At 45.8% G+C, this 25,562-nt stretch overlaps 1 protein-coding gene across 3 annotated transcripts; it reads right to left on the reverse strand.

Moving 5' to 3' along the window:
* On the reverse strand, positions 1 to 25,044 carry ABHD14B (abhydrolase domain containing 14B). Of its 3 annotated transcripts, none has more exons than XM_068253015.1 (4): positions 24,986 to 25,044; positions 12,846 to 13,070; positions 4,659 to 4,900; positions 1 to 391 (listed from the first exon to the last, which is right to left on the reverse strand). In XM_068253015.1, the coding sequence occupies exons 1-4, from the start codon at positions 25,011 to 25,013 to the stop codon at positions 209 to 211; spliced, it is 678 nt and encodes a 225-aa protein (XP_068109116.1). In that variant the 5' UTR covers positions 25,014 to 25,044; the 3' UTR covers positions 1 to 208. The 3 variants fall into 3 exon arrangements, with proteins under 3 accessions (XP_068109116.1, XP_068109117.1, XP_068109118.1); XM_068253016.1 differs by lacking the exon at positions 24,986 to 25,044 and adding an exon at positions 21,732 to 21,817; XM_068253017.1 differs by lacking the exon at positions 24,986 to 25,044 and adding an exon at positions 15,394 to 15,480.
* Between the last annotated feature and the right edge of the window lie 518 nt (positions 25,045 to 25,562).

The following is a 25,562-nucleotide window of genomic DNA, read 5'->3' on the forward strand; positions in this document are numbered from 1 at the left end:
AATGGTCAGCTGATTTTATTTTAGTTTATTATGATAAAAGGTGGTCTGGTGAAAATTAAGAGGAATTTGCCAGGGCAGTTTCATGTAGTGGAAATGTTTGGACTGATTTGTCACAGGAAATAGGGTGAAACGTGATCTCCTTATCTATACAGGCAGATACTTGTTTAGTCTCTTGGGGAGGGGGCAGCTTCCTGATGTGATAACAATATTACTTCAAGCCAGCGAGGAACTCTAGGAGGCCACAGTGCCAGGTGTCTGGGTCGTCCAGGTAACAAGCGTGCCCCGCCCCCTTCATGCAGAACTCCTTGTGATTGGGCAGATTCTTCAAGTTCCGAAGAGAGATCTCGCCCAACTGCTCATCCTTATCACCATAAACAATCAGCGTGGGAACCTGACAGAGAACAGAGTGTTGTTTAGAGGACAATTATCTCTACTGTGGAGATATCATAAGCAAGAAAAATTGTAAATATCTGTGTGACTTTGACAAGGGCAAAAGCTATACACACACCAATATTTCCTGGCAGATTCAATCAATCTGATCAAATCTGCTAGAAATCTATAGCCCAGCAAACCTCAATCATAATGTTGACCAATGTTTGACTAAAATCATTTGAAATTATCGATGATGAGCCTCGGTGCAGCATCAAAAAGTTCAATCTATGTGAAGTGTTGTTGGATTGAGAGGGATCGATATGTTTGCCACATTAGGTGGCAATCAATGCATGTATGGGTACCTTAAGCTGTGATGGTTACATGACTTGATCAAAGACTATCTGCCACGTATGTGGGGTGATTCATGTATACAGTGGTTAGGGTCTGAGCCCATTAACGCAGTTGTGTCCGCTTTTCAGTTACATATCAATGTTACAGATGCTGAAAAGCGGACACAACTGCATTAGTGGGCTCAGGCCCTAAGTATCAACCAGAAGGCAGGGTAATTTATGAATAGGTAGATCAGATGCAAAACTTCTGATTTGATGCAGGATTTTGCAAATTTGTGCAGCTTGAAAATGGACCAGTCACAATCCACCTCCACAGGATTTGATTGGTCCAAGGTGCATAAACATCAACGTCTGTATGACAAGCTATGTTACTGGGGCACAAGGTCAGAGAAGATGGAGGCTTCATATAGAAAGGGAGTTATGAAGCAGCCCCACATAAGTAAGTGAATGCTGGCTGCCCCCCTAAAAGCCCACACCATTTACGGTACATAAATGAAGTTCATTTGATAAGTTTATAAAATTTGGGGGTACGTTTCCTTTAAAGAACGATCACACCAGATCTTTACAACAGCGGCTGACTATCGCTCCCTTCCTTCTCCTGCCTGCCAGAAACTGATACATCATGTGCCACATCATCATCCCGCCTCCCCTTCCCATAGCAACAGTATGTGCCGCTCTAGTATACCCGAGTGAGGCGTCTGTACAGTGCTCCTTTACCACAGTGTCACTGCAGGATTGACCTTGATCCTGGATGACACAAATCATGCGTGTGCAAGCGTCTTTAAATAAAAGCTGCATGGGCGTAGATATATGGTACTCACAACAAGTTGTTCAAATAACTTTCTTCTAATCTAAATACACAGAAACAACTGTGCTCGAGATTAAAGTGGCATAAAACTCAGCATTTCCTTTTTGATCTAAAAGATTATTAACAGCATAAAATCTACTACCACAAAAAAAATGTGTAGCAGAACAGCATTCAGTTAAACACAGCACTTTGTTCTTCAGTGGAAAATTCCTTAAAGGACACATCCAGGGTAAAAAAATAAACAAAAATCCACCGGGGCTACGGCACAGGACCAGGGATGCTGTCACGAGTAGATTCGAGTGGCCTAAGCACTCGAACTCGTGATTCAAATGAGCAATTAATGCAGGTGTGGAGCGGGACATAAGGGGTTATTTACCCATAAGGCTGCGTGTTCCCTGCGCTCCAAATAGGATCCACACGCGTCCTATTCTTTGCGTTACAAGCCTCGCTGCAGGCACTGCGGGCACTTCCTCCTTCAAGCCGGAAGAAGTGCCTGCAGCGAGGCTTGTAATGCGATGAATAGGACACCTATGGATCCTATTTGGAGCGCAGGGAGCACGCAGCCTTATGGGTAAATAACCCCTTATGTCCCGCTCCTCACCTGCATTAATTATTGCTCATTTGAATCACGAGTTCGAGTGCTTAGGCCACTCGAATCTACTCGTGACAGCATCCCTGCACAGGACGGCTACCAAAGGCTGGAGGAAGCCTGAGGTAAGTTGATTTTTGTTTATTTTTTTTTACCATGGACCTTCCCTTTAAAGGGAAACTGACGTAAGAGAGATACGGAGGCTGCTATATGTATTTCCTTTTAATCAATAATGTTGCCTGGCAGCCCTGCTGGTCTATTTCTCTGCAGTAGTGGGGCGTACCTAGAAATCCCCGGGCCCCCCTGCAAACCCCCCCCCCCCCCCCCCCCCAGGGCCCGCTCAGGGACTTTTGGGGGGCAGGAGGGGTCGCAGCATAAGAGGAGAGTGTGGCAGATCGGTGGGGAGGGGGGAAATTCCCCCCCCCTCCCTCACCTTGGGCTCTCCTCTCAGCGCTCCCCCTCCTGAAATCATTGGTGGCAGCGGGCAGGCAGCAGCAGCGGTGGCGGCAGGATGATACATTACCTCCTTCTCGCTGGAGGACTTCCGTTCTAAGAGCTTCTTGCAACTTCCTGTGTAAACAGGAAGTCCTCCAGCTAGGAGGTAATGGATCACCCTGCCTCACCGCTGCTGCTGCCTGCCCGCTGCCACCAATGATTTCAGGGGGGGGAGCGCTGAGAGGAGAGCCCAAGGTGAGGGAGGGGGGGGGGAATTTTCTCCCTCCCCACCGATCTGCCACACTCTCCTCTTATGCTGCGACCCCTCCTGCCCCCAAAAGTCCCTGAGCGGGCCCTAGGGGGGCTCCGGGCCCCCCTGCAATAGCAGGGGTCGCATCCCCTATTGGTACGCCAGTGAGTAGTATCTGAATAACACCAGAAACAAGCATGCTGTTAGTCTTGTCAGCTCTGACTTTAAAGTCTGATACACCTCATCTGCTGCATGCTTGTTCAGGGGCTATGGCTGAAAGTATTAGAGGCAGAGGATCAGCAGGGCTGCCAGGCAACTGGTATTGCTTAAAAGGAAATAAACATAGCAGCCTCCATATACCTCTCTCTTCAGTACCCCTTTAAGCTCCCTGGCGGTAATCCCAAGCTATACGGTCAATGGAGTGCAGTGGGTGTATTTACTCACCTCTCGGGGGACCTAGACGTTGGTAGCAGTTCTCCTTTCACTACAATGTTACAGCGCCACCCAGAGGACAGAGAGAAAATTGCAGCGCTGGAGCCCAGGGAGGTGAGTGAGAGCAGGGGCTGCAGCAGACATTCTGGCAACATGATTTTTTTCCTGATTTTAGGGTCTGAAAAGTGCTAAAAAGACACCAAAATCCGGAAATAATCATACCGGCAGGGAGGTTAAGTTTCAGGCATCATCCGAAAAGGTGAAAACATAGTAATTGGAGCGTTATGTAGAGGGTGCACTTCTCTTGCGCAGACTGGCCGCTACTGGCTGAAGTGACAGGACCCGTTACCGGAGCTGCAGAAGGCTGAGGATGGCGGTGTGGGAGCAATCTGAGCTTATGGAGCTGGAGGAAGCCTCAGGTATGTATAAAACTTCTAGCTTTGATCAGCTCTGGTACACTTTAAAGAGACACTGAAGCGAGAATAAATCTCGCTTCAGAGCTTATATTCAGCAGGGGCATGTGTGCACCTGCTAAAACGCGGCAATCCCGCAGCTAAATGGGGGTCCCTTACCTCCCAAATCCCCCCCATGCAAAATCTGCGACCAACTTGGTCGTAGATTTTGCTGCTGTTGAGGCAGGGCTAACAGCTGCAGCCCTGCCTCTCAGCGGCGCATCGCCGCCTCTCCCCCGCCCCTCAGCGAAGGAGGACAGAGGGGCGGGGGAGAGGCGGAGATACGCGCATGGAGGCAGGGCTGCGGCCATTAGCCCTGCCTCACCAGGAAGAGATCCCCGGGACTCCACGAGGGGATTTGGGAGGTAAGGGACCCCCGTTTAGCCGCGAGATAGTGGCGTTTTAGCAGGGGCACACATGCCCCTGCTGAATATAAGCTCTGAAGCGAGATTTATTCTTGCTTCAGAGTCTCTTTAAGCACTGTATTGCGATCGCTCTAGAATTGCAGAAAAATGCTGCAGGCACTGCGTTTTGGGATTCCTGCTAATTGCGAATATCCAGCAAACGGCGGCAGTCGTGAGATCACTGCCATTAGTTTGTATTGCCATCAAAGTGCACACTGAACTGCACACATTGCAGAACCAGAGAGAGCTGAGAAGTGATCACTGTGGATACATTATAATATATAAATATATCAGCTACGCAGTAAAATGCAATGGCAGCTTTCAGTGCAGATAAGCTGTACTTTGGGAATATGATACCAGAATGGGTAATAAAAAGTAGGAAAAACACATTATTATTGAATGTTTTCTCTGAGTTTTATCCCACTTTAAACTTTAATTTGTGCAGAGGATGAATAACATTATGCAGACCTATAAAATAATAAATCCAGAAGAAATGAAATAGCTGTCAGCCATGAACATATTAAATTCAATGTTCTAAGCTTACTTGGGTGACAGATTTTCTTTACCTGAATGTGGCCATAATCCTGAGCAGAGAACTTGTCTGTGCATATGGGTGCGACAGGCACATAGGCTGCAACACTGTTGGGGTTACTGAGGAGGAAAGACAGCGAGTACATGCCACTGAGGGAGGGGCTTATTATGACTGCAGGAGCCAAATTCAGACCGGCAAGGACTTCCTGCAGGAAAGAAGGTGGTGCCGGCTCCCCCAATGGACTCGGGGCTGTAGCAGCGGAGGAGCGTCCCAATCCTGTATTGGGAGAGGATATAAGACGAACATGATTAGGGTAAAACACAAATCAGAGATTTACTAGACAGATCATTTAAAAACATATACTGTATATACTCAAATTTAAACAGGTACCTATTTTTCCTTAAAGTGGACCCAAATTAAAAATACAAGATTTCAGAAATAAAATCTATTTTCTAATTTATAATAATAAATAGCAGCCTTTTTTCAGCTGCATGATGACAAATATAAAATATTTTACATTTATTGGAGGAGCCCCTCCCTTCCTTTCAAATTGCCGGGATTTTTCCAGCAAACTGGTGGAGTAGATGGTGGCAATGGAGGAATTGCTAATGGCTGCCCCCAGTATAATCCTAGCTATGCAAAGAGAAGGCTGAAAAGCATGCACTAAAATGATCATAGGTTTGAAGGAGTGTTTATTTATCTTTGTATGTGTCAGAGTGGTGCAACTAAATATTTTTAATTAAAAAAATGTTTGGTTTGGGTCCGCTTTAAGACACCAGAAATATTAACTCACCATCCTCATATAGATTCTCTGATGGTCTAGTGGCCTCCCTCCCTTAGGGCCTTTTTCCACTACCCTGCGTTTTGCGATTTGATTCTGATCGCAAATGGCAAGGTACATTAAACGAAGAATGGAAACTGCAGCAGCATTTTCCATCAGTGCAATCCGATTGCGATGCGATTTTGGTCAAAGCGCAATAGTCATCCTGCTGCGTTTTGTATGCAATTGAGCTGTACTATAATGAGTATAGTAGCTCAATCGCAATCACAATCGCATGGTGGAAATTGAAACGTGATCGCAATCGCATTTCATAGTGGAAAAGAGCCCTTATCGTGTTCCCCGGTGTCTAGTGGTCCCTTCTCCCTCCCCCATAAAGCTTTTTCTGGTATCTAGTGGTCCCCCCTCCCTTCACCATACACTGTACCTGGTGTCTAAAGGTTCCACTCCCCACCCCACACAGCGTACCTGGTGTCTAGTTTCCCCCCTTCCTCCCCCAAACAGCATAAATGGTGTCTAGTGGCCCTCCACCCGAACACGAGGAATCCAGCGCAGGAGATTTGGGCACAGCCAGCACCACCATAGGCTATAATAGGAATTACGGCTATACCGGCGCACAGTGAGTAACTTTGGCGCCGTCAGAAGATTCTGCATCCGACTATAGTGGAAAGTCATACGCCAGTCCGTGACCAATAAGCCATGGCCGGTAGGCAGACACTTGTTGCCTGCTTGCTATCTGCATGCTACTCTGGACCTGCATGGATTACCTCAAAAGCACCGATTGCAAGCTGCATCTATTGGCAAGGCCCATGCTTCCTGTGTAAGCCGCTGCCTGATTACTGAGGGAATTTCCTATTATCTGTACTAGCTTGTGCATGGCTGCAACACTACAGGATTATTCAGACTGCACAGAAATGTGGACACAGGAGCACACTATCTACTGTATCTGCATTAACTAGTGAGACCTATGCTTCCTGTGTAAGCTGCTGCCTGATTTGTGAGGGAATTGCCTGTCATCTGTGACTAGCTTGTGCATGGCTGCAATGCTACAGGATCATCCAGGCTGCAATGCTACAGGATCATCCAGGCTGCAATGCTACAAGATCATCCAGGCTGCAAAGAATTGTGGACACTATATGTACTTTATCTATGCTTCCTATACAAGCTGTTGCATGATTATTGCATGAAAATCCCTGCATATTAAGCACTGAGCAGTTTGATCTAGCTTAGACACTGCCTGTGCTTGCTTGGTGAAGCATTGAAAGGAAAAAATTACTACCAATTATTTACTGAATTAAGACAGTACTATTATATACCTTATGTGCTTGAGTGTGACAATTTCTGACATAGTAAACTACTTTGAGTTTACTATAAAGGGATTTCCTTCTACTGAACCAATCGTCTTCCTAATAGGAAACAAATTATTGGTGTAGGTCTCCTAGGACTTGTACAGGGCAAACTGTAGTGCCGGGAGGTCTACAACAGTTGGCTCGCCCTTATCCTAATTTACACTACATTCAGGTTTTATCAAATTGGAGGCGGAGCAAGAGTTAGCTACACGTTTCCAAGAGCTCTTTTTTTCTAGTGAAACTTCTAACAAAACAGCTAGCAAAATCTGGATGATCAGGAGGAGCAGGACACCAGAACTTACAAGGCATTAAAACGGAAGGAATAATAAGTGCAAGGCCTAATTTAAATGAAGCCTGAGGCCCCGTTCACACTCTGAATCACAAATCGTGATTGCGATTTTGCATTGGTGTGTTCCATGATTTTTTGGCGATTGCGTTTTGTGATTGTGAATGTGGCCTAACCCAGCAGTGGAGCTATAGAAGACACTATGCTGAACCTAGTGCAACTAAGAGGTAACTGAAGGTGCCCAATAACCAAAAATAGGCAAAACATATATTCCAGAATAATGTTCTATGATGAAATGATAGATAGGTCCTAACTTGAAAGGAGGCTCACAATAAAGGTATAGAAACTTTACACTATCTTGCACCTTGGACAATGCGTTTTGCAGCATAAACTGCTTCATCAGGTCAATAACTGCAGAGAAGAGATGTGGTCACGAAGCCGGGGGGCCTAAGGCTCTGTGACCACACCTTATTCTCTCCAACTGCTTCATTGAAACAGAACACATTGATAGCCTTAAAAGTGACTCTGTAACAAAAATTACAACGTTTTTTCTACCATCCTACAAGTTCCTAAACCTATTCTAATCTGTTCTGGCTCACTGCAGCACTTTGTACTATCACGGTCTCTGTAATAAATCAATGTATCTTTCCCCTGTCAGACTTGTCGGCCTGTGTCTGGAAGGCTGCCAACTCTTCCGTGCTGGTCTGTTCCTCTATGCACACTCCAGTGTGTGTTTTATTTACATAAGCCAGCAGCTTCTCTGCTATCTTATCAGTGATAGAAGAGAGCTGGATAAAAATCCTCCTCTGTTAGGCTGTGAAAGTAGCTGGCTGACACAAACTGAGGAATTACAAACACAGGCACAGGCAGAGCTGTCTGCAGGAAGCCTGTAATGTTCAGTGCATGAGAGAAGAAGGGGACAGAAGGTAAACACACAAATGATCTTTTGAGATTCAAAAGGAAAGCTGTATACAGCCTGCTTGTGTATGGATGTATTTTCTATGTGTGGACATATTGTACATCAATCTACTTCCTGTTTTGGTGGCCATTTTGTTTGTTTATAAACAAACTTTTTAAAACTGTTTTTGACTACTTTTAATGCGGCGGGGAGCGGCGAAATTGTGACAGAGGGTAATAGGAGATGTCCCCTAACACACTGGTATGTTTACTTTTGTGCGATTTTTAACAATACAGATTCTCTTTAAGGCTAGGAATGTGTCTGTACAACAATGATCCCTGAATTGTCACCTGAGGAATCGTTACCCAATCCCTGACGGGTCATCACCTCGCATGCGTTGACTTATCGTAGCTTAAAGTGGTCTGAAAGCCAGCATTTCTACTAAAAGATTCCTCTCAGCTTGAAAACTACTATCCCAGATTTTTTTTTAAGCAGAACATCACTGAAATGGTTAAACAAAGCACTTTGTCCTGCTATTCAGCCTCAAATCCACATCCAAACTGGAGATAACAGTATCTTTGTTTGCATTCCAATGTTGATACATGTGTGTAAACACAGTGTAACAAGTGAAAAGGAGCTCTCTGTGAAGCTCTCTGTGCTTCATGCACACAAACAGCTGAGAACAGCTAATTAGAAGATGTTCATATATAATAAAAAGCACTTTGAATAAAATGCAATTGCAAGTTTCAGGGTAAGATAAACTACACTTTGGAAACTTGTAATTTGTAAACAGACAATATTACTTATGCACAAAAGCAAATATGATAACTGTATGAGTAATAAGAAGTAGGAAAACACTACTTTTACACTACTATAGAAGTCATGTGTGTTTGTAACCCTGTGCCGTTCTGTCGGAGGCATGGCAGTAAGGGAGCTTACACACTTTCAGTTTTCCAATGAATGGCCAATTTTACCACTTACCATTTAATATGCGGCCCAACAGATTTTGAATGCTACGAGCCAACTGTCTAGGCAAGCTGTCATGCTATATGGAAGTGGTAAAATTGGTCACTAAATATTGGATGTGTGTAGCAGGTTTTAGAGTTACTAGTCTAGCTTAGCATGAGGATTAAATGCACAGTGGTATTGCAGTGCTGTGTGCAGCTTGTTTGTCTCCTAAAAAAAGGGGGTGTGGGTGGGAGTAGGTAACAGATCTACATGAGAGTGGAGAGGCACATGCACAGCAGGACTCCTAAGACAGACAGGGAAGGGGCATCTTTGCAGCTACTACCGTGTTTCCCCCGAAAATAAGCCCTAGCTAAGTGAGAGGCTATGTCAGTGCACAGGGAGGAGTGCAATCTCTTACCGCACCTCCCTTGTGGCTGCGTCCCCTTCTATTCGCCTACAACAGCTCCGGTATCCTAATTAAGATGATCAGCGCCCTTTGACCCGTGACCGCCAGTGGCGTAGCGAAGGAGCTGTGGGCCCCGATGCAAGTTTTACATTGGGGCCCCCCAAGCACTCTATACTTAACAATTGATACGACGCACCAAAACCTGCCATTGGCAACTACAGTGTCAGAGGTGCAAGAAGGGAATGGGGAACAGTTTTTGTTAATGATTATCACTATTCAAAGTATCTATAGAAGTGATTATTATGAGCACAGGACCAATAGAGAGCTAATACTGTAGTTGAGGGAGGGCCCATCAGGGCCCCGATGCGGTCGCTACCTCTGCACCCCCTATTGCTACGCCCCTGGTGACCGCGCTTCCCTCTCGTCATAATCAACCCGCACTGATATGTCCCTGGTGCACATTGATTATGATGGGAGGGGATCGCGGTCACGGAGCCGACCCAGCATTCGAGTGTGCAAGGGGGGGCAAAGGTTGCTGACCATCTTAAATAGGATACCAGAGCCGTTATAGGTTGAACAGAGGGGGCAAAACCATAAGGGAGGTGCAGTAACAGCACATCTCCCCATACACTAACATAGCGTATAGCCCTCAAATTATAAGCCCTCCCTTAAAATAAGCCCTAGCACCTCTTTTGGGGTGGAAAATTAATATAAGACAGTGCTCCTAACTGTGGATCACCATCCCATACTGGTAACTAGTGGTATAGCTTGTAAGTGACTGGTAGACTCAGTGGTGGATCTGACAGAGATCAGAGAATGAAGAGTCTGGTAAATTTGAGCACCTAACCTTAATCCTTTCCCTACATAGCAGTGTTGCCAACTCATCCCTTTAATTACTGACACATATGAATTATACAGGTTCCGGGGCTAGGTAGATGCAGGTAAGGCACAGATTATGTGTAAGTAGTAATAAATAAAATTATCTATGGTCTCACGTGTAATTTGCAAAGGTATCAAAATCTTTATTTTATGAGTTATCAATCAATTAAAAACTGGGAACAAGGGAAAATATGGGAGGGGGAAACAGATAAAATCAGTAGAACACGCTGCGGAGCTAGATAAACCACTTTGCTGGCCAGCTTGATAATTCAAAAATCATTCATACGTACATACGCCACAATCATACCGAATATTGGCAAGATTATTCTAAGATGGTACCACCTAAATAGTTCATTGTATTGCACAATATAGCTTGTAAGAATTAGCTGATCAGTCTTTGGCTGCAAGAAGCTGTTATCATATTCAAGCTGCTTGTTCTTGAGAAGATGAAAGAGGCTCAGCTCAATTTGCTATAGTATACAGGGGTTAGTGCATATTAGCTTTAAAGCAAAGATTAGCAAGCAGTTCTCTTGTTTAGTGCAGATAAGCAAAAGCGGCTAAGTTAGTCCAATATTGCCAACAAACAATAATGTACCGGTATCTCACCACTGCTTCTTGCTGCAGTTCATTCCGGACAGCTGTAGACAGTTGTAACTATATAGAGGTTCATGCTGAGCGGCGGTGTGCGGACCCTTTAGCGGCTGGCGTTCCAGCCTGCTTCTCCGTTGGGTCTCCGCTAACACCTTTCCTCCTCGCTCAGCGTCTTCCGCATCTAGCGTCCTGAGCAGTACGTGAATGTTCCAGGCCTGGCCAGACGTGCGTAGCTCCGCCCACCGACGCGTTTCACGCCTCTTGGGGCGTTTCTTCAGGGTGTAACGTCACTCCTTTCTACGCTTCTTTTTAACCAGGTTTCGTCACCTCCCATCTTCATTTTGATAGGGCGAGGAGTCCGCTCTGTTTAGAGCACTATGCTTCTACCGAGGGAGCAAAATAGTTTTCAAAGCTGCCACTAGATGGCAACACATCAATAGGAAGATCAATAGAAGCCACAGCAAAGGCTTTTTATCTTTTAGTCGGGTCAATGTTTTTTCTCTTTCTTTTCAGATTTATACAGTGCAAATTAGATACCAGATAAAGAACTGGCAGAAGAGGGGAACAAGAGATCTTCAAACATCAATCAACAACATGCAGACATATCTTGTGCAGACCATACTTAACAGGGTCACGGATGTCTACCTGAATGCCTCCAAACGCAAGAAAGCCTTTAAAATCCAGCTCTCTATTGAGGCCATGTGGATACAACGTCCCCAATTTATATATCCACATGGCCTCCTTACAATAGAGCAAGTCGTCATAATCACCTCTCCGGGCCGACACATTAAGCTTATATAACCCTTTGATAACTGTGCCCTCTATGCTACCTCCATGTACCTCCGCATAGTGTGCTGCTAGGTGGCTTTTTTCCTCATCACCCTCCTCTATGAGGCGTAGATGCTCTAAGACCCTCTCCTTTAACATTCTTTTAGTTTTTCCTACATATTTGAGTTTACATGGGCATTCGATCATGTAAATTACCCTTTTGGTTTGGCAATTTATGTGGGATCTTATTTCAAAGGTTTTGGTCTCAGAACTGTTAGTGAATGTTTTATTATTGTGTCTGCTAATAAATGAACACAGTTTGCACTTGCCACATCTATAGGTCCCATTGGGAATCATCTTATTTAACCATGTGGTATTGTCCCTTTTATATTCGCTATGGACCAGTTTGTCCTTTAAATTTTGTGCACGTCGTGCCGTCAATAATGGTCTAGGACCAATAATTTGCGCTATTTCTGGGGATGAAGTAAGAATCCCCCAATTTTTTGTCAACATTTCTCTAAAGTCTTCCTAATGCGATCCATATCTAGACACCATCCTAATAAATTGATCTCCTTCATCTCTGTCATTTTTCGTTGATGGAGGCTGGATTAAGGAACTTCTACTCAGATTCCAGGCTCTTTTTAGGGCCCTTCTGAGTGTACGATGGGGGTAACCCCTTTCACGAAATCTCTGATACATCTCGCGTGCTTCATCTCTAAACAGTTCATCTGTTGAGCAATTGCGACCGATTATGTGTAAGTAGCCCCAGAACCTGTATAACTTAGATGTGTCAGTAATTAAAGGGATGAGTTGGCAACACTGCTACATAGTGCCTAGCGCATACCACGACTTTTACCCCAATCCCAACCCTAACTTCTTCGAACCACAGACCATCCAGAAGGTTTCAATGAGAACCAAGTCCGAAACAGACTGTCTACATGTGGAGTTGATGTGGCTGTGTAATATTTAAAGCTATAGGCTTGCAATACACCAGCGGTTCTGGATGCTAGTCTGGCTTACAGGGGTGAAAAGAGATAATTTGCATATTCAGTAGCGGTGCCTCGTGGGTAACCACAAATGTTCACTTATGACTGAATTATTGCAAGTTTCCTTCTGTTTTAAGAAGGCCAATTTCACCAAGCATTGCTTACTAGTAGGAGGGCTTTTCGGTCTCTTTTATTCCCCTTATACATTCCTAGTGGTTTGCGTCACCCCGAGCTGCTTGGTTACTCTAATGAGAACCAATGATACTGTTTCGACCACCTTCAATCCATTCAGCAATAAGACCCTAGCTCATTCAATAGCATTTTCAGAGTACCTGGCAGGTCAATGGCAACAGCACGATAGCCAGCATTGGCCAGTTTGACTAAGGTGCCCAGTTCCAGCCACGTCTGGGAGGAGAATCGTATCCCATGCAGAAGGAGGACGAAAGCCTTGGGAGCCTGTGGTGGTAAAGCCTCTCTGTAGAACAGAGACTGCCCTGCAACGCTGACTGATCCCTCCTGTATATGGGCTTCCGCCATGGTGGCTGCTGCTCTCACCTCTGAAAATAGAAACCAGATGGAGGGAAGAGCATTAGCTTACATATAGGCACATTTCACATTTTCTTTAGGTGTGATCTGAAATTGGGTTATAGCAGAAAAAGGCCCTCAGCTCTGTGCAATTAACAAAACCCAAAGGTAGCAGTTAATGGTGGAAGCTGATCACATGACTGGTTTAAAGAGCCCTTGACTCTGGCAGTTCACAGATGAAAACACAGGTGATACAAGACTGGCGCATCTGACCATACGTATCCACATTGACAGTTTTAAAGCAAACCTGATCTGAAAATTATAAGTCAAAATAAACATTCACAGGTCATACTTACCTCCCTTGAAGTCAACTCGTCAATCTCTTTTTCCTCTCCCTCGTCCTGTTTCTCTACTGTGATCGATGGAATTCTCCAACCTCCTGTAACGATTGTGGAACTTTCTCCGTGATCAGCGCACAACGCGTGCGCTGACATGGCGGAAATCCTCCACAAGCGTATATTTGCAGGCACCCAGCAAAAGGTGCTACACACCTGTAGAGGGAAATTCCTGTCGGCAGATGGCGCTGGGGAGTGCAGAGGAACCAATCCTCTGTACCTCCACAAGTGCCAGACAGGAATTGTACGAAGCGCAGAACGCAATCGCAAGAGAGCCGATTGCGAATGAGATTGAGCAAAGGGACAGGTTGTATGTGTGTGCGCCAATCCAGTCGCCACCCCGCGACCGCGCACACACAACAGCAGATATGAAATAGAAACGCGATCGCGAGAGGTGCGATCGCCAGACGTGACACAAGGCAGATCAGAATAGAATACGAGGGTAGCAAAGGCACAGCAAATAATACAATAAGGAGATACGGAAAATAACAAACGCTAGCTAACCGCGAACACCGCACTCATTCGCAACAGTGCACGCGGTTACGCGCGATCTCCACGTGATAAGCACAATAGAGACAAGCACGCCTAACTAAACATTAACAGACAAACATGAAACAGAGGACGCGAGCGCTTGCTTAACGGTTACCTCACCGAGCCTCCAGCAAGCGTAGCGGACAAGACAGACACACGAAAACAGGGACAAGCGAGAGATAGGATCCACAGCACTAGCGAAAAGTGGCTAGCGCGATCCAGGTACAGAGTAGCAGAACAGAAGGATCCCCAGCGCTAGCGAAAAGTAGCTAGCGCGATCCCAGAAGGCAGAACAGAAGGATCCCCAGCGCTAGCGAAAAGTAGCTAGCGCGATCCCAGAAGACAGAACAGAAGGATCCCCAGCGCTAGCGAAAAGTAGCTAGCGCGATCCCAGGAGACAGAACAGAAGAGATAGCTGGTAGCAACCGCTGCACCAGCTATACTCCAAGAACAGAGATCAGAACCATTTCCTGTCGACCACCTTTGGGACAGGACAATGGCAACAGGCAAGACAAGACAGAACAGGCAATACAGATAATACAACCTGACTGGGCTAGAAGGGGAGCCTAAAGCAACCCCCAGGAATTAACTATACTAGATAGCAATGGCTGACACTCCAGCAGTGTCCATCAGGAACAGACCATGGAAGGGAAATGACCAGCAAAGCCTTCTGGGAAACATAAAGCTCTTATAGTGCCAGTCATCAAAGAAGGCAGGTAGGGGATTAGCATAACGAATGTATGCAAATTCCCCAACAAGAGAACAGACCAAAAACTTGCAATGGAAAGACAGGTCTCTGTTCCAGAGACCTGCAGCCCACAGACTAGAGGAATGGACAAACAGCTGTCTGCCTGTGCAGCCAGCTGAGCGGATCATCACACCTCAGTTTTAAAAAATGACAACGACCCTGTAACAGCTTCCAGATCAGTACACTGTTAACCTGTAATATCGCCCACTTGAGCCATAGGGAAGTATGAACGTTACCTTATTCATCAGTTGTCCTTTCAGTTATAACTGACAGCAACTGATATATTTCAGTTCTGACAAAATCTTGTCAGAACTGGAAGGAATCGTTAGAAAAACCTGGTGAGCTTCTGAGAGGAACTGATGGCTTTGTGATAAGCAATTTTATAGCAATTTTGAAAGGATTTTCAACCTCTGCCCTCAATGTCGCTCGAGTGAGTAAGTCTCAATCCCTGCCAGGCAACATGCCTCATAGGGCGCTAAGTAAATAAAATAAATAAATAATACTAATAATAATACTAGGGGTGGATGAGGCTTTAGATTTGCCAGCATATAGTGCTATAAATCAGGGTTGCCACATCATAGTGCTTCCAGAGCACACAGAACCATTTACATCTGTCCCAGTCCTCAAAAAAGCTCACACTCCAACATTCATACACACACTGGAGCTGGTCTATCGTGTTACCTTACGGTAGCGTAATAAATAACTATTGTTCCTACTCCAGACTTCCTTCTTATTTGGCCAAGGATAAAAAGCAGAGAATGGGCAGTGCCTGGGCTTCTGAATGCCACTATCTAGATAGGGCAGAAGGCGGAGAGAACGCTGTCCTTCCACCAATCAGCCTCAGAGCTCTTGCAGATAATAAGTTCAGAAAAAAGTGTGTGTGTTTGTGTGTGAAAGGGTCACAGTGAGAATAAAACCACACCCAAAGCCATAAACACAGGAGAAGCCAGTGTGGGCTGTCGGTGGAATGTCATTAGATGGCCAAAGATTTGGGGCACAATAAGAGCCAGTACTATGCCAATATGGGACTAAGCATTGTCTTCGCAGGAACTACAGATCTCAGCAAGGCCAGCCACCTCCTGCCTGTGCCAGAGGCCTACAAGCCAAGGGGACCTGTCATATGCTGGAGTCTGAGTAACATTTTCCAAAGAGCTGCAATGGCCTCAGAGTCTTCTTCTCTCCAGTGTACATGTCGTATATTCAGTTTTCCTCTGTGACCTTTTTAGTTGAAGGTATCATTCATACCACAGCTGCTGTGTCTCTATCCAAAATACCCCATCTGCACCAAGCCAGATCTCTGCAAAGCACCACAAGCTGCTGGCCAAGGGGTGGGGGGCTGCTGCACCCAGAAAAGGGGTGCTGCTGCCCAAACATGGAGCTGCATATGAAAGGGGCTACTGTACTGGAAAGATTGGTCTGCAACACATGTAAATGACAAATGGAATAGGGACGCCGCGCACCCGATCGAGCATGTCGACTCGAGATTTACCAGCATGTCTGATAGATACATGCAATCAAACAAACAACAGACAGAACATTTATATCGCGCTTTTCTCCTGGCGGACTCAAAGCGCCAGAGCTGCAGCCACTAGAACGCACTCTATAGGCGGTAGCAGTGTTAAGGAGACTTGTCCAAGGTCTCCTACTGAAAAGGTGCTGGCTTACTGAACAGGCAGAGCCGAGATTCGAACCCTGATCTCCTGTGTCAGAGGCAGAGCCTGTAGCCATTACACTATCCAGCCACTACTGCGACCAATTTTAGGCCAAAATTGGTTGCATCGTCAATCAGGCATGCTCTTGGCAGCACCGATTTTCATCTGATTCAATAATTACTGAATCAGATGGTCGATCAGCCGCCAAGCCAGGCACCTTAACTAAGAAGTCAAAACGTGTGTCCAGGAGCACCCACACCAGGCTCAAAGGTTTCGCGTTACCTTCCCTACCTGCATACCACTTGGGGGTTCCGCCTTAGGGGCGGAACAGGGGTTATATAAATGGTGCTTGATTGATGTTTATGTTTCTGACACTTTGGCAACTTGATAAAGGCCATATGGGCCGAAACAGCGGGCTGTCGCTGCCTGTCACTTTTCCATGCAATAAAGCATAAGAGCTGATAAATACATCTGGAGTGCGGTGCCTATCTTTGTGGAAATTTGACCTTAACTAACAAGGTCAGTTCAGGTGAAATAAGCTGTTCTTATTGGAATACAAAGACAGAAACTTTGCCTTTCACAGCCAGCTCTGAACAATGGCTGCTTCTACACAATGGTGGTTATGTAACATCGCCTCTATAAAGAGGGCATATGCAGTATGCTATGGTAACTGGAGGAGAGCTTCCTTTGTGCTGGTGGTATAAAGAGCCCATGGAGCTGCAGATTGCTCCACACCTGGACTGGCTTACCTAACTGGTATAATGTAATTCACACACATCTCTCACATCGGCCTGTACAAATATAACCAAAGCTCTGTTAAGCTCAATAATGGGGAAGAATAGTATTTAAAAAAAATGCTTATAACAAGATGTATGCTAAGTTCAGACTGTGTGTAATGAATGGCGCCTGTGCTGCAGTGACAGTGAGGGCGTAATGTAACATACACTTGTGCGTATTTTTCAAAGCATGAAGCATTGCTGTGTGAAGTGCAGGTTATCCCTCACGATATCCAGAGATACATTGTGGATGGTGCGTTTGGATAACATGGTCTGTTATTAAGCAGCAGTGTGACCATACCCATACAAATGTATCAGCAGTGCATTCACATGCAGCAATGCAGCACCCAGAAACACAGTGCACAGCACTCAGCAATGCAGCAACCTAGCAACACCGCATGCAGTACCCAGCAACGCAGTGTGCCGCACCCAGTGTACAACAACCAGCGTGCAGCACTCAGCCATGCAGCACCGAGTGCAAAGCATTGCAGCACCCAGCGATGCAGCATGCAATACTCACGAATGCAGTGCTCAGCACCCAGCAACACAGTGCACAACACCCAGGAATGCAGCACATAGCACCCAGGAACCTAGCCATGCAGCACCAAGCAACGCAGAGCCCAGCAATGCAGCACCCAACAACACAGTGCACAGCACCCAGAAATGCAGCACCCAGGGTACAGCATTGCAGCACCCAGCAACGCAGCATGCAGTATCCAGAAATGCAGCGTACAGCAATGCAGCACCCAGCAACGCAGCATGCAGTATCTAAAAATGCAGTGAGCAGCAATGCAGCACCTAGCAAAGCAGAATGCAGTACACAGAAATGCAGCACCTAGCAATGCAGCATGCAGTACTAAGCAACACATCGCATGCAATGCGCACAGTGTGAACGCACCCTAAAGCCAAGTTCACTGTTTAGGTTTTTTTAAGCTAATATTTTTTTGTTTTGGCCTGTAATCTTAAATTATTATAATATAGTATTTATATAGCGCCGACATATTCTGCAGCGATGTATAGAGTATATTGTCTTGTCACTTGAAGAGACACTAAAGCGAAAAAAAAGTTATGATATAATGATTTGTATGTGTCGTACAGCTAAGAAATAAAACATTAGGAGCAGAGACATAAGTCTAATATTGTTTCCAGTACAGGAAGGCGTTAAGAAATTCCAGTTATCTATGCAAAAGAGCCACTGAGCTCCATGACTTTCAAAGTCGCAGAGAGCTCTGTCTTCTGGAGCTTATTATCTGAAGTGTCTGGCACTGTATTGTTTTTTTTTCTGTAGAGGACAGTTCAAAAGTTTACTAGCCTGCTCTGTAAAATCATTTACAGTGCTTTGCAAAAATATTCGGCCCCCTTGAAGTTTTTCCACATTTTGTCATATTACTGCCACAAACATGAATGAATTTTATTGGAATTCCACATGAAAGACAAATACAAAGTGGTGTACACCTGAGAAGTGGAACGAAATGCATACATGATTCCAAACATTTAAAAAAACTGCAAAGTGGGGTGTGCATAATTATTCAGCCCCCGAGTCAATACTTTGTAGAACCACCTTTTTCTGCAATTACAGCTGCCAGTCTTTTAGGGTAAGCCTCTACCAGCTTTGCACATCTAGAGACTGCAGTCTTTGCAAAACAGCACCAGCTCAGTCAGATTAGATGGATGCATAGCATTTGTGAAAAGCAGTTTTCAGATCTTGCCACAGATTCTCGATTGGATTTAGATCTGGACTTTGACTGGGCCATTCTATCACATGGACATGTTTTGTTTTAAACCATTACATTGTTGCCCTGGCTTTATGTTTAGGGTCGTTGTCCTGCTGGAAGGTGAACCTCCACCCCAGTCTCAAGTCTTTTGCAGATTTCAAGAGGTTTTCTTTCAAGATTGACCCGTATTTGGCTCCATCCTTCTTCCCATCAACTCTGACCAGCTTCCCTGTTACTGCTGAAGAGAAGCACCCCCAGAGCATGATGATATTTGACAGTGGGGATGGTGTGTTCAGAGTGATGTGCAGTGTTTTCCACCACACATAGCGTTTTGCATTTTGGCCAAAAAGTTCCATTTTGGTCTCATCTGACCAGAGCACCTTCTTCCACATGTTTGCGGTGTCCCCCACATGGCTTGTGGCAAACTGCAAACTGGACTTCGTATGCTTTTCTGTTAACAATGGCTTTCTTCTTGACACTCTTCCATAAAGGCCAACTTTGTGCACTGCACGACTAATAGTTGTCCTATGGACAGATTCCCCCACCTGAGCTGTAGATCTCTGCAGCTCGTCCAGAGTCACCATGGGCCTCTTGACTGCATTTCTGATCAGCGCTCTCCTTGTTCGGCCTGTGAGTTTAGGCGGACGGCCTTGTCTTGGTAGGTTTACAGTTGTGCCATACTCCTTCCATTTCTGAATGACCGCTTGAACAGTGCTACGTGGGATGTTCAAGGCTTTGGAAATCTTTTTGTAGCCTAAGCCTGCTTTAAATGTCTCAATAACTTTATCCCTGACCTGTCTGGTGTGTTCTTTGGACTTCATAGTGTTGTTGCCCCCAATATTCTCTTAGACAACCTCTGAGGCCATCACAGAGCAGCTGTATTTGTACTGACATTAGATTACACACAGGTGCACTCTATTTAGTCATTAGCACTCATCAGGCAATGTCTATGGGCAACTGACTGCACTCAGATCAAAGGGGGCTGAATAATTACGCACACCCCACTTTGCAGTTATTTATTTGTAAAACATTTTGGAATCATGTATGATTTTCATTCTACTTCTCACTTGTACACCACTTTGTATTGGTCTTTCATGTGGAATTCCAATAAAATTGATTCACGTTTGTGGCAGTAATATGACAAAATGTGGAAAACTTCAAGGGGGCCAAATACGTTTGCAAACCACTGTAGAATGCTGAGTAGTGTGTAAACTGCAAATATTACAGAATGATGCAATGTTATAAAAAACAAAACAAAACAAAAATACTCAAAAAAAACAAAACAATATAACTGAAAATAAAAATGAGAATACTTTCTTTGCTACTAATGTTCTAGTAATTATCCGTACTACACAACCAATTCATTATATCATAATTTGTTTTTTTGCTTCAGTGTCTCTTTAACTGTCTCTGAGAGGGGCTCACAATCTAATTCCTACCATAGTCATATTATGTCTAAGGCCCGGAACCCACTAGGAACGCTTTTCTGAGCGCTTTCTGATTTGAAAAGATCTTGCTAATGTCTGGCTTTTAGAAGAAATACACACAGTATGTACACATTGAGTAATGGGGAGGACAGAGTACTGTGGTCTGGGTCAGTGACCGCAGGGGACCTGGCATGCGCAATCAAGTTACAATGCATACCTGAGCATTGCATAACATACGGTATACAAAGTACAGGCAGGTTAGGTATTTATGTTCAAAGAAACAAAAACAAACATACATCAAAATTCAAATGTCTCCAAGTAACCTCTAAAAAACTCAGTACATTTGGATTACATGTTTAAATCAGAGTCAAAAATCAATATTTTCAACAGTTTTTTGCTTTTTGTGGTCACTTTTGCTGAAAATTAGCAGCAATGAGTGACAATCTCCATATTACTTTTCCATATGGGCACAAGTTGTCACTTGATTCCTTTTTTTGGGGGGGCAACTGATCCTTCACCGTTTCTGATACCAGGTTCTGGCCACAAGAATACAGCTGTGGATCAGAGCTTTCTCAAAACATACAACTTGCCCTTTAAGGTTTCCTCTACTAGCTTTCCAGTAGTGGAATGGAGCAAACTTATGTTATCAATCGATTTGTTTAACTAACAGCAATTATTGCCCGAACTGATATCGCCCCAACCGTCGTACCCTTTTATAAATCATTTTTGGCTGACCCGCCAGTCCTTGTTTCGGGCAGCAGCCGTTGAGGGTGTGACAGTGGCGTAGCTAAGGAGCTATGGGCCCGGTGCAAGTTTTGCATTGGGCCCCCCAAGCACTCTATACATTACAATTGATACGGCACACCAAAATCTGCAAAGGACAACAACAGTGTCAGAGGTGCAAGTAGGGGGTGGGAAACAGTTTGTTAATGATTACTACTCTATAGAAGTGATTATTACCAACACAGGGCCAATAGAGAGCTAATATTGTGCTTGAGAGAGGACCCCTCTGACCCAAGGGCCACGATGCGGTCGCTACCTCTGCAACCCCTATTGCTACGCTACTGGGATGTGACAAGCAGCTGATCCAAAGCTGCCATCCTGCTTTGGGACCTATTTCACCATTACCCATCTCTGATAGCATAAGCATGTCAATACTTCAGATGGAGAAACACACAAACCCAACTCAGCATCACATGCTTAGCTAGCTGCAGCTTTTAAAGAATTAGCTCAGTGCTCTGGCAGTCTATGCTGGAAGCTGTAGTGCCAACCTTTCTGCAAGCTAGAGATGGGTATGAGAGAACAGAGGGACCACTGCACGCCTATACAGTGAGAGAAGCTGCACATTCCACCCCTCCCACATGTGCACCTCTCCTCATCTGCCCCCCTCCTTCTCCTCTGCATTAATATTAATAATGACAGACAGAGAGGTGGATAGACAGCACTTACCTGGTCTGCAGATCACACAGTCTGCACAAACCAAAGTCCAGACAGGAAGCAACAAACTTGTAAGCTAACTTCATAGCTGCTCTCCTCTGCCACCTAGCGGCATGTACTTTCACTACAGATTATTCTGTGCAGTAGTCTGCATTACAAATATCCATAAACAAGGCTTTATCCACCAGACGTTTGCGTTGGAGATCGCAGAGTATATATGGAATACGTCTTATTTCTTAAGGTAATGTAATCCCTGCATATTAAACATTTTTCTGATAGTAACTAACTAGGCATGGTAATTGGTAAATGCAGTGGCATAGCTAAGGAGCTATGGGCCCCGGTGCAAGTGTTACATGGGCCCCCCCAAGCACTCTATACATAACAATTGATATGGCGCACCAAAACCTGCCATGGACAACCACAGTGTCAGAGTTGCAAGAAAGGGATGGGGAACAGTGTGTTAAGGATTACTACTATTCAAAGCATCTATAGAAGTGATTATTACAAGCACAGGACCAATAGAGAGCTAATACTGTGACAGAGGGTGGACTCTTAGGGGCCCCTCTGGCCCAAGGGCCCCGATGCGTTGGCTACCTCTGCACCCCCTATTGCTACGCCACTGAGTAAATGAGATGCAAAAAAATCTGAGTTATGATTGATTTATATAGCGCCAACATATTTCGTGCCACTGTACAAAGTAAGTAAACCAAACATGGGGTTCTTTTATAAAAAAAACAAACAAACAAACAAACATGTGGTACATAATAATACAGACAATGGCATACATCAAATATGGACACTCAGGGCAGGATTTCTACTCTTTACCACCCAAGGCCACTGTCGCCAGCCGCCTCCCTTCAGTATAGGTAGCCAGATGACCCCTCCCCTTCCCCTGTAGTATAGGTAGCCAGATGACCCCTCCCCTTCCCCTGTAGTATAGGTAGCCAGATGAACTCCCCTCCAGTATAGGTAGCTAGATGACCCCCATCCCTCCAGTATAGGTAGCCAGATGACCCCACCCTTTCCCCTGTAGTATAGGTAGCCAGATGAACTCCCCTCCAGTATAGGTAGCTAGATGACCCCCCCCCCCCCATCCCTCCAGTATAGGTAGCCAGATTACCCCACCCTTTCCCCTGTAGTATAGGTAGCCACATGGACCCCCCTCCAGTATAGGCAGGTAGATGACCCTCCCCCCTCCAGTATAGGTTGCCTATTGACCCTTACTCTACTATAGGCAGCCAGATAACCCTCGCCCCTCACCCTCAGTATAGGTAGCCAGGTGCCCGCCCCCCAGTATAGCCTGCTGCCCACCTGCCCTTGTTCCTGTTGTGCACCAGACCATGGCCTATTTGGCCTTGGCTTAAATCTGGCCCTGTGGACACTAGTAGAAAATACAGAATTGGCAAGTACAGTGAGAAATGTAACATGATGAATACAATGTATAAAATTCCAATGTATAACAATTCCAAAGACACAAACGGGTTAGAGTGCCCTGCCCTTGCGAGCTTAAAATCTAAAGGAATGGGGACGAAGTGTGTGTGTGTGTGTGTGGGGGGGGGGGGGGGGGGGGGGGGGGGGCAAGAGGTGGGGAAGTGTCACCAATGTGATGTCACCCTCCAATTGTTCCCTTTGTCACAGATTACCATTCAGCCCTCAAGCACTGAGGAGATTGTGAAAGGATTCCTGCGTTTGCTATTGGGTTAAAAGAATGGGAGCCAGGGCTGCCACTGCCATTAAGGCAAAGGGGGCCCCCGACAGCTGAGGGGTCCCCCTGAGCTGTGGCGGTGACCAGCAGAAGTGGGTAAGGGGGCAGGCATCATTCTTCCCTCCCTCTCCATGGGCCCCCCTCCTGTGCCCCCTGCAGAGCTAGCGCAGTGGTGCGGATTGTAATTAACTAGCTCGCTCCATGCAATGCATCCGCTCCGGCACCCGGCTTCTCTCTACTTCCTGTTTCCCTGCATGACACGTGATTACTCGCGTCATACCGAGCAGCCAGAGAGGAGGCTGCTGCCGGAGCTGATGCATCACATGGAGCGAGCAGGTGAGTTAATTTAATTAGAAACTGCACCGCTGCACCAGCTTTGCAGGAGGGACAGGAGGGGGGCTCATGGAGAGGGAGAGAGGAATGATGTTAACTTCCCTCCCAGTGTCACCCTCTTCTTTCACCCAGTGGCACCTTTACCTTGCTACCTTTACTGGGGGCACCTATACCTAGATGCCTATACTGTGAACACCTATAACTGACTATACTGGAGGCACCTATAGCTGGCTACCTATACTGGGGGCAACTATACCTTGCTGCCTATACTGTGAACATCCATAACTGACTATACTGGAGGTACCTATAGCTGGCTACCTATACTGGGGGCAACTATACCTTGCTGCCTATACTGTGAACATCCATAACTGACTATACTGGAGGTACCTATAGCTGGCTACCTATACTGGGGGCAACTATACCTGGCTGCCTATACTGTGAACACCTATAACTGGCTATATATCATGTAGGCACCTATTGCTGGCTGCCTATACGGGGGGCAACTATACCTGGCTGCCAATACTGTGGGCACCTATGCCTGGCTAGCTATGCAGGGGCCACCTATACATAACTACCTATACTGTGGACACCTATGCCTGGCTACCTATACTGGGGTATCCTATTTGCAATGGTGTACACTAGCAGCTCACCCTTGGTCGGGGGTGGACATGTGGAGGGGGGCCCAGGTTACCTTTGACATAGTGATGTAGCTTACCAGGGGCCCCAGTGCAAGTATTGGATGGGGTCCCAAAGCGCTTGTTGATATGGAGCCTCAAAACCTATCAATGGCATCTTTAGTGTAAGAGGTGAAATCAAAGGAGGGAAACCATTTGTGAATGATACCACTATGCAATGCACATATAGAGGTAATCATTGCCAGTAAAGCACTAATGAAAAGCGAAAAACATGGAAGAAGGAAAGCCCCTAGTGGGCCCCTCTGGTCCAGGGGTCTCTGTGAGGTTGCAACCTCTGCATCCCCTATTGCTATGCCACTGGTGGCCACTGTATTATTGGTGACGGCCACACTTATCATGTGACCCACCAGACAGACCTCCAGGCTGTAAGAATTACCAATAAAAGACAGGGAAAGGGGAGGTGAATTTGGGGCATTAACAAGAGCCCCTGTGACTCCTGCAACCGCTGGGGGGCCCGGGGGCTGTGGAGGCAGACTCCTCCTCCCTCTCCATACCCACATGCAGAGTAGCACAGGTAGTGGAGTAATGTTTACCTGCTCCAGCACTGTGGGTCTCCTCCATGCATCAGAGCCGCACACTTTCTGCTGATTCCTGATCACATGACTGATGTGAGTCATGTGATCCGGAGTCAGCAAATGGCAGCCAAGATTGTGCGGCTGTGAAGCATAGAGGAGACCAGCAGCACTGGAGCAGGGAAAAATTACTCAGGCCTCTGCGATATTCTGCATGTGTGTGTGTGTGGGGGGAGGTGGATGGCGGAGGGGAGAAGTTTTGATTCTAGGGGTCCACAAGACAATTTTGCAGGGGGCTTCATGGGCTGTTGTTACGCCCCTGAGGTGAATGTTGTGAAGCCTCATCAAAGTTCTCCTTGGTGGGAGGGGGGGGGGGGGTATGGGTGTTACCTAATAAACCTAACGTGGCCAGTTTAACTTGCCTTAGGCTTATTGCAGCAAAACGCACTCTTGAAAACAAATGAAAATCACAGTGCACTGGGATTTTCAGTGTGGATAGTGTAGTTTCTGCCAGTGCTGTGAAGTGCAGAATTAGCAGAACAATATGTCACCCGGAGTCTAGAGGTGCACAGATTATTTTGCTAAATCGTTATTATCA

The sequence above is a fragment of the Hyperolius riggenbachi genome, chromosome 9, assembly GCF_040937935.1.
Source record: "Hyperolius riggenbachi isolate aHypRig1 chromosome 9, aHypRig1.pri, whole genome shotgun sequence".
In the NCBI taxonomy this organism is placed as follows: Eukaryota; Metazoa; Chordata; class Amphibia; order Anura; family Hyperoliidae; genus Hyperolius; species Hyperolius riggenbachi.

Excerpts from the sequence above, each read along its gene's own strand:
- ABHD14B (XM_068253015.1), bottom strand. The coding sequence starts at position 25,013 with ATGGAGGAGACCCACAGTGCTGGAGCAG. Across the intron at positions 13,071-24,985 it reads GACCCACAGTGCTGGAGCAG|AGGTGAGAGCAGCAGCCACC; the intron begins GTAAACATTACT and ends TTCTATTTTCAG. Across the intron at positions 392-4,658 it reads AGGATTATGGCCACATTCAG|GTTCCCACGCTGATTGTTTA; the intron begins GTAAAGAAAATC and ends GTTCTCTGTCAG.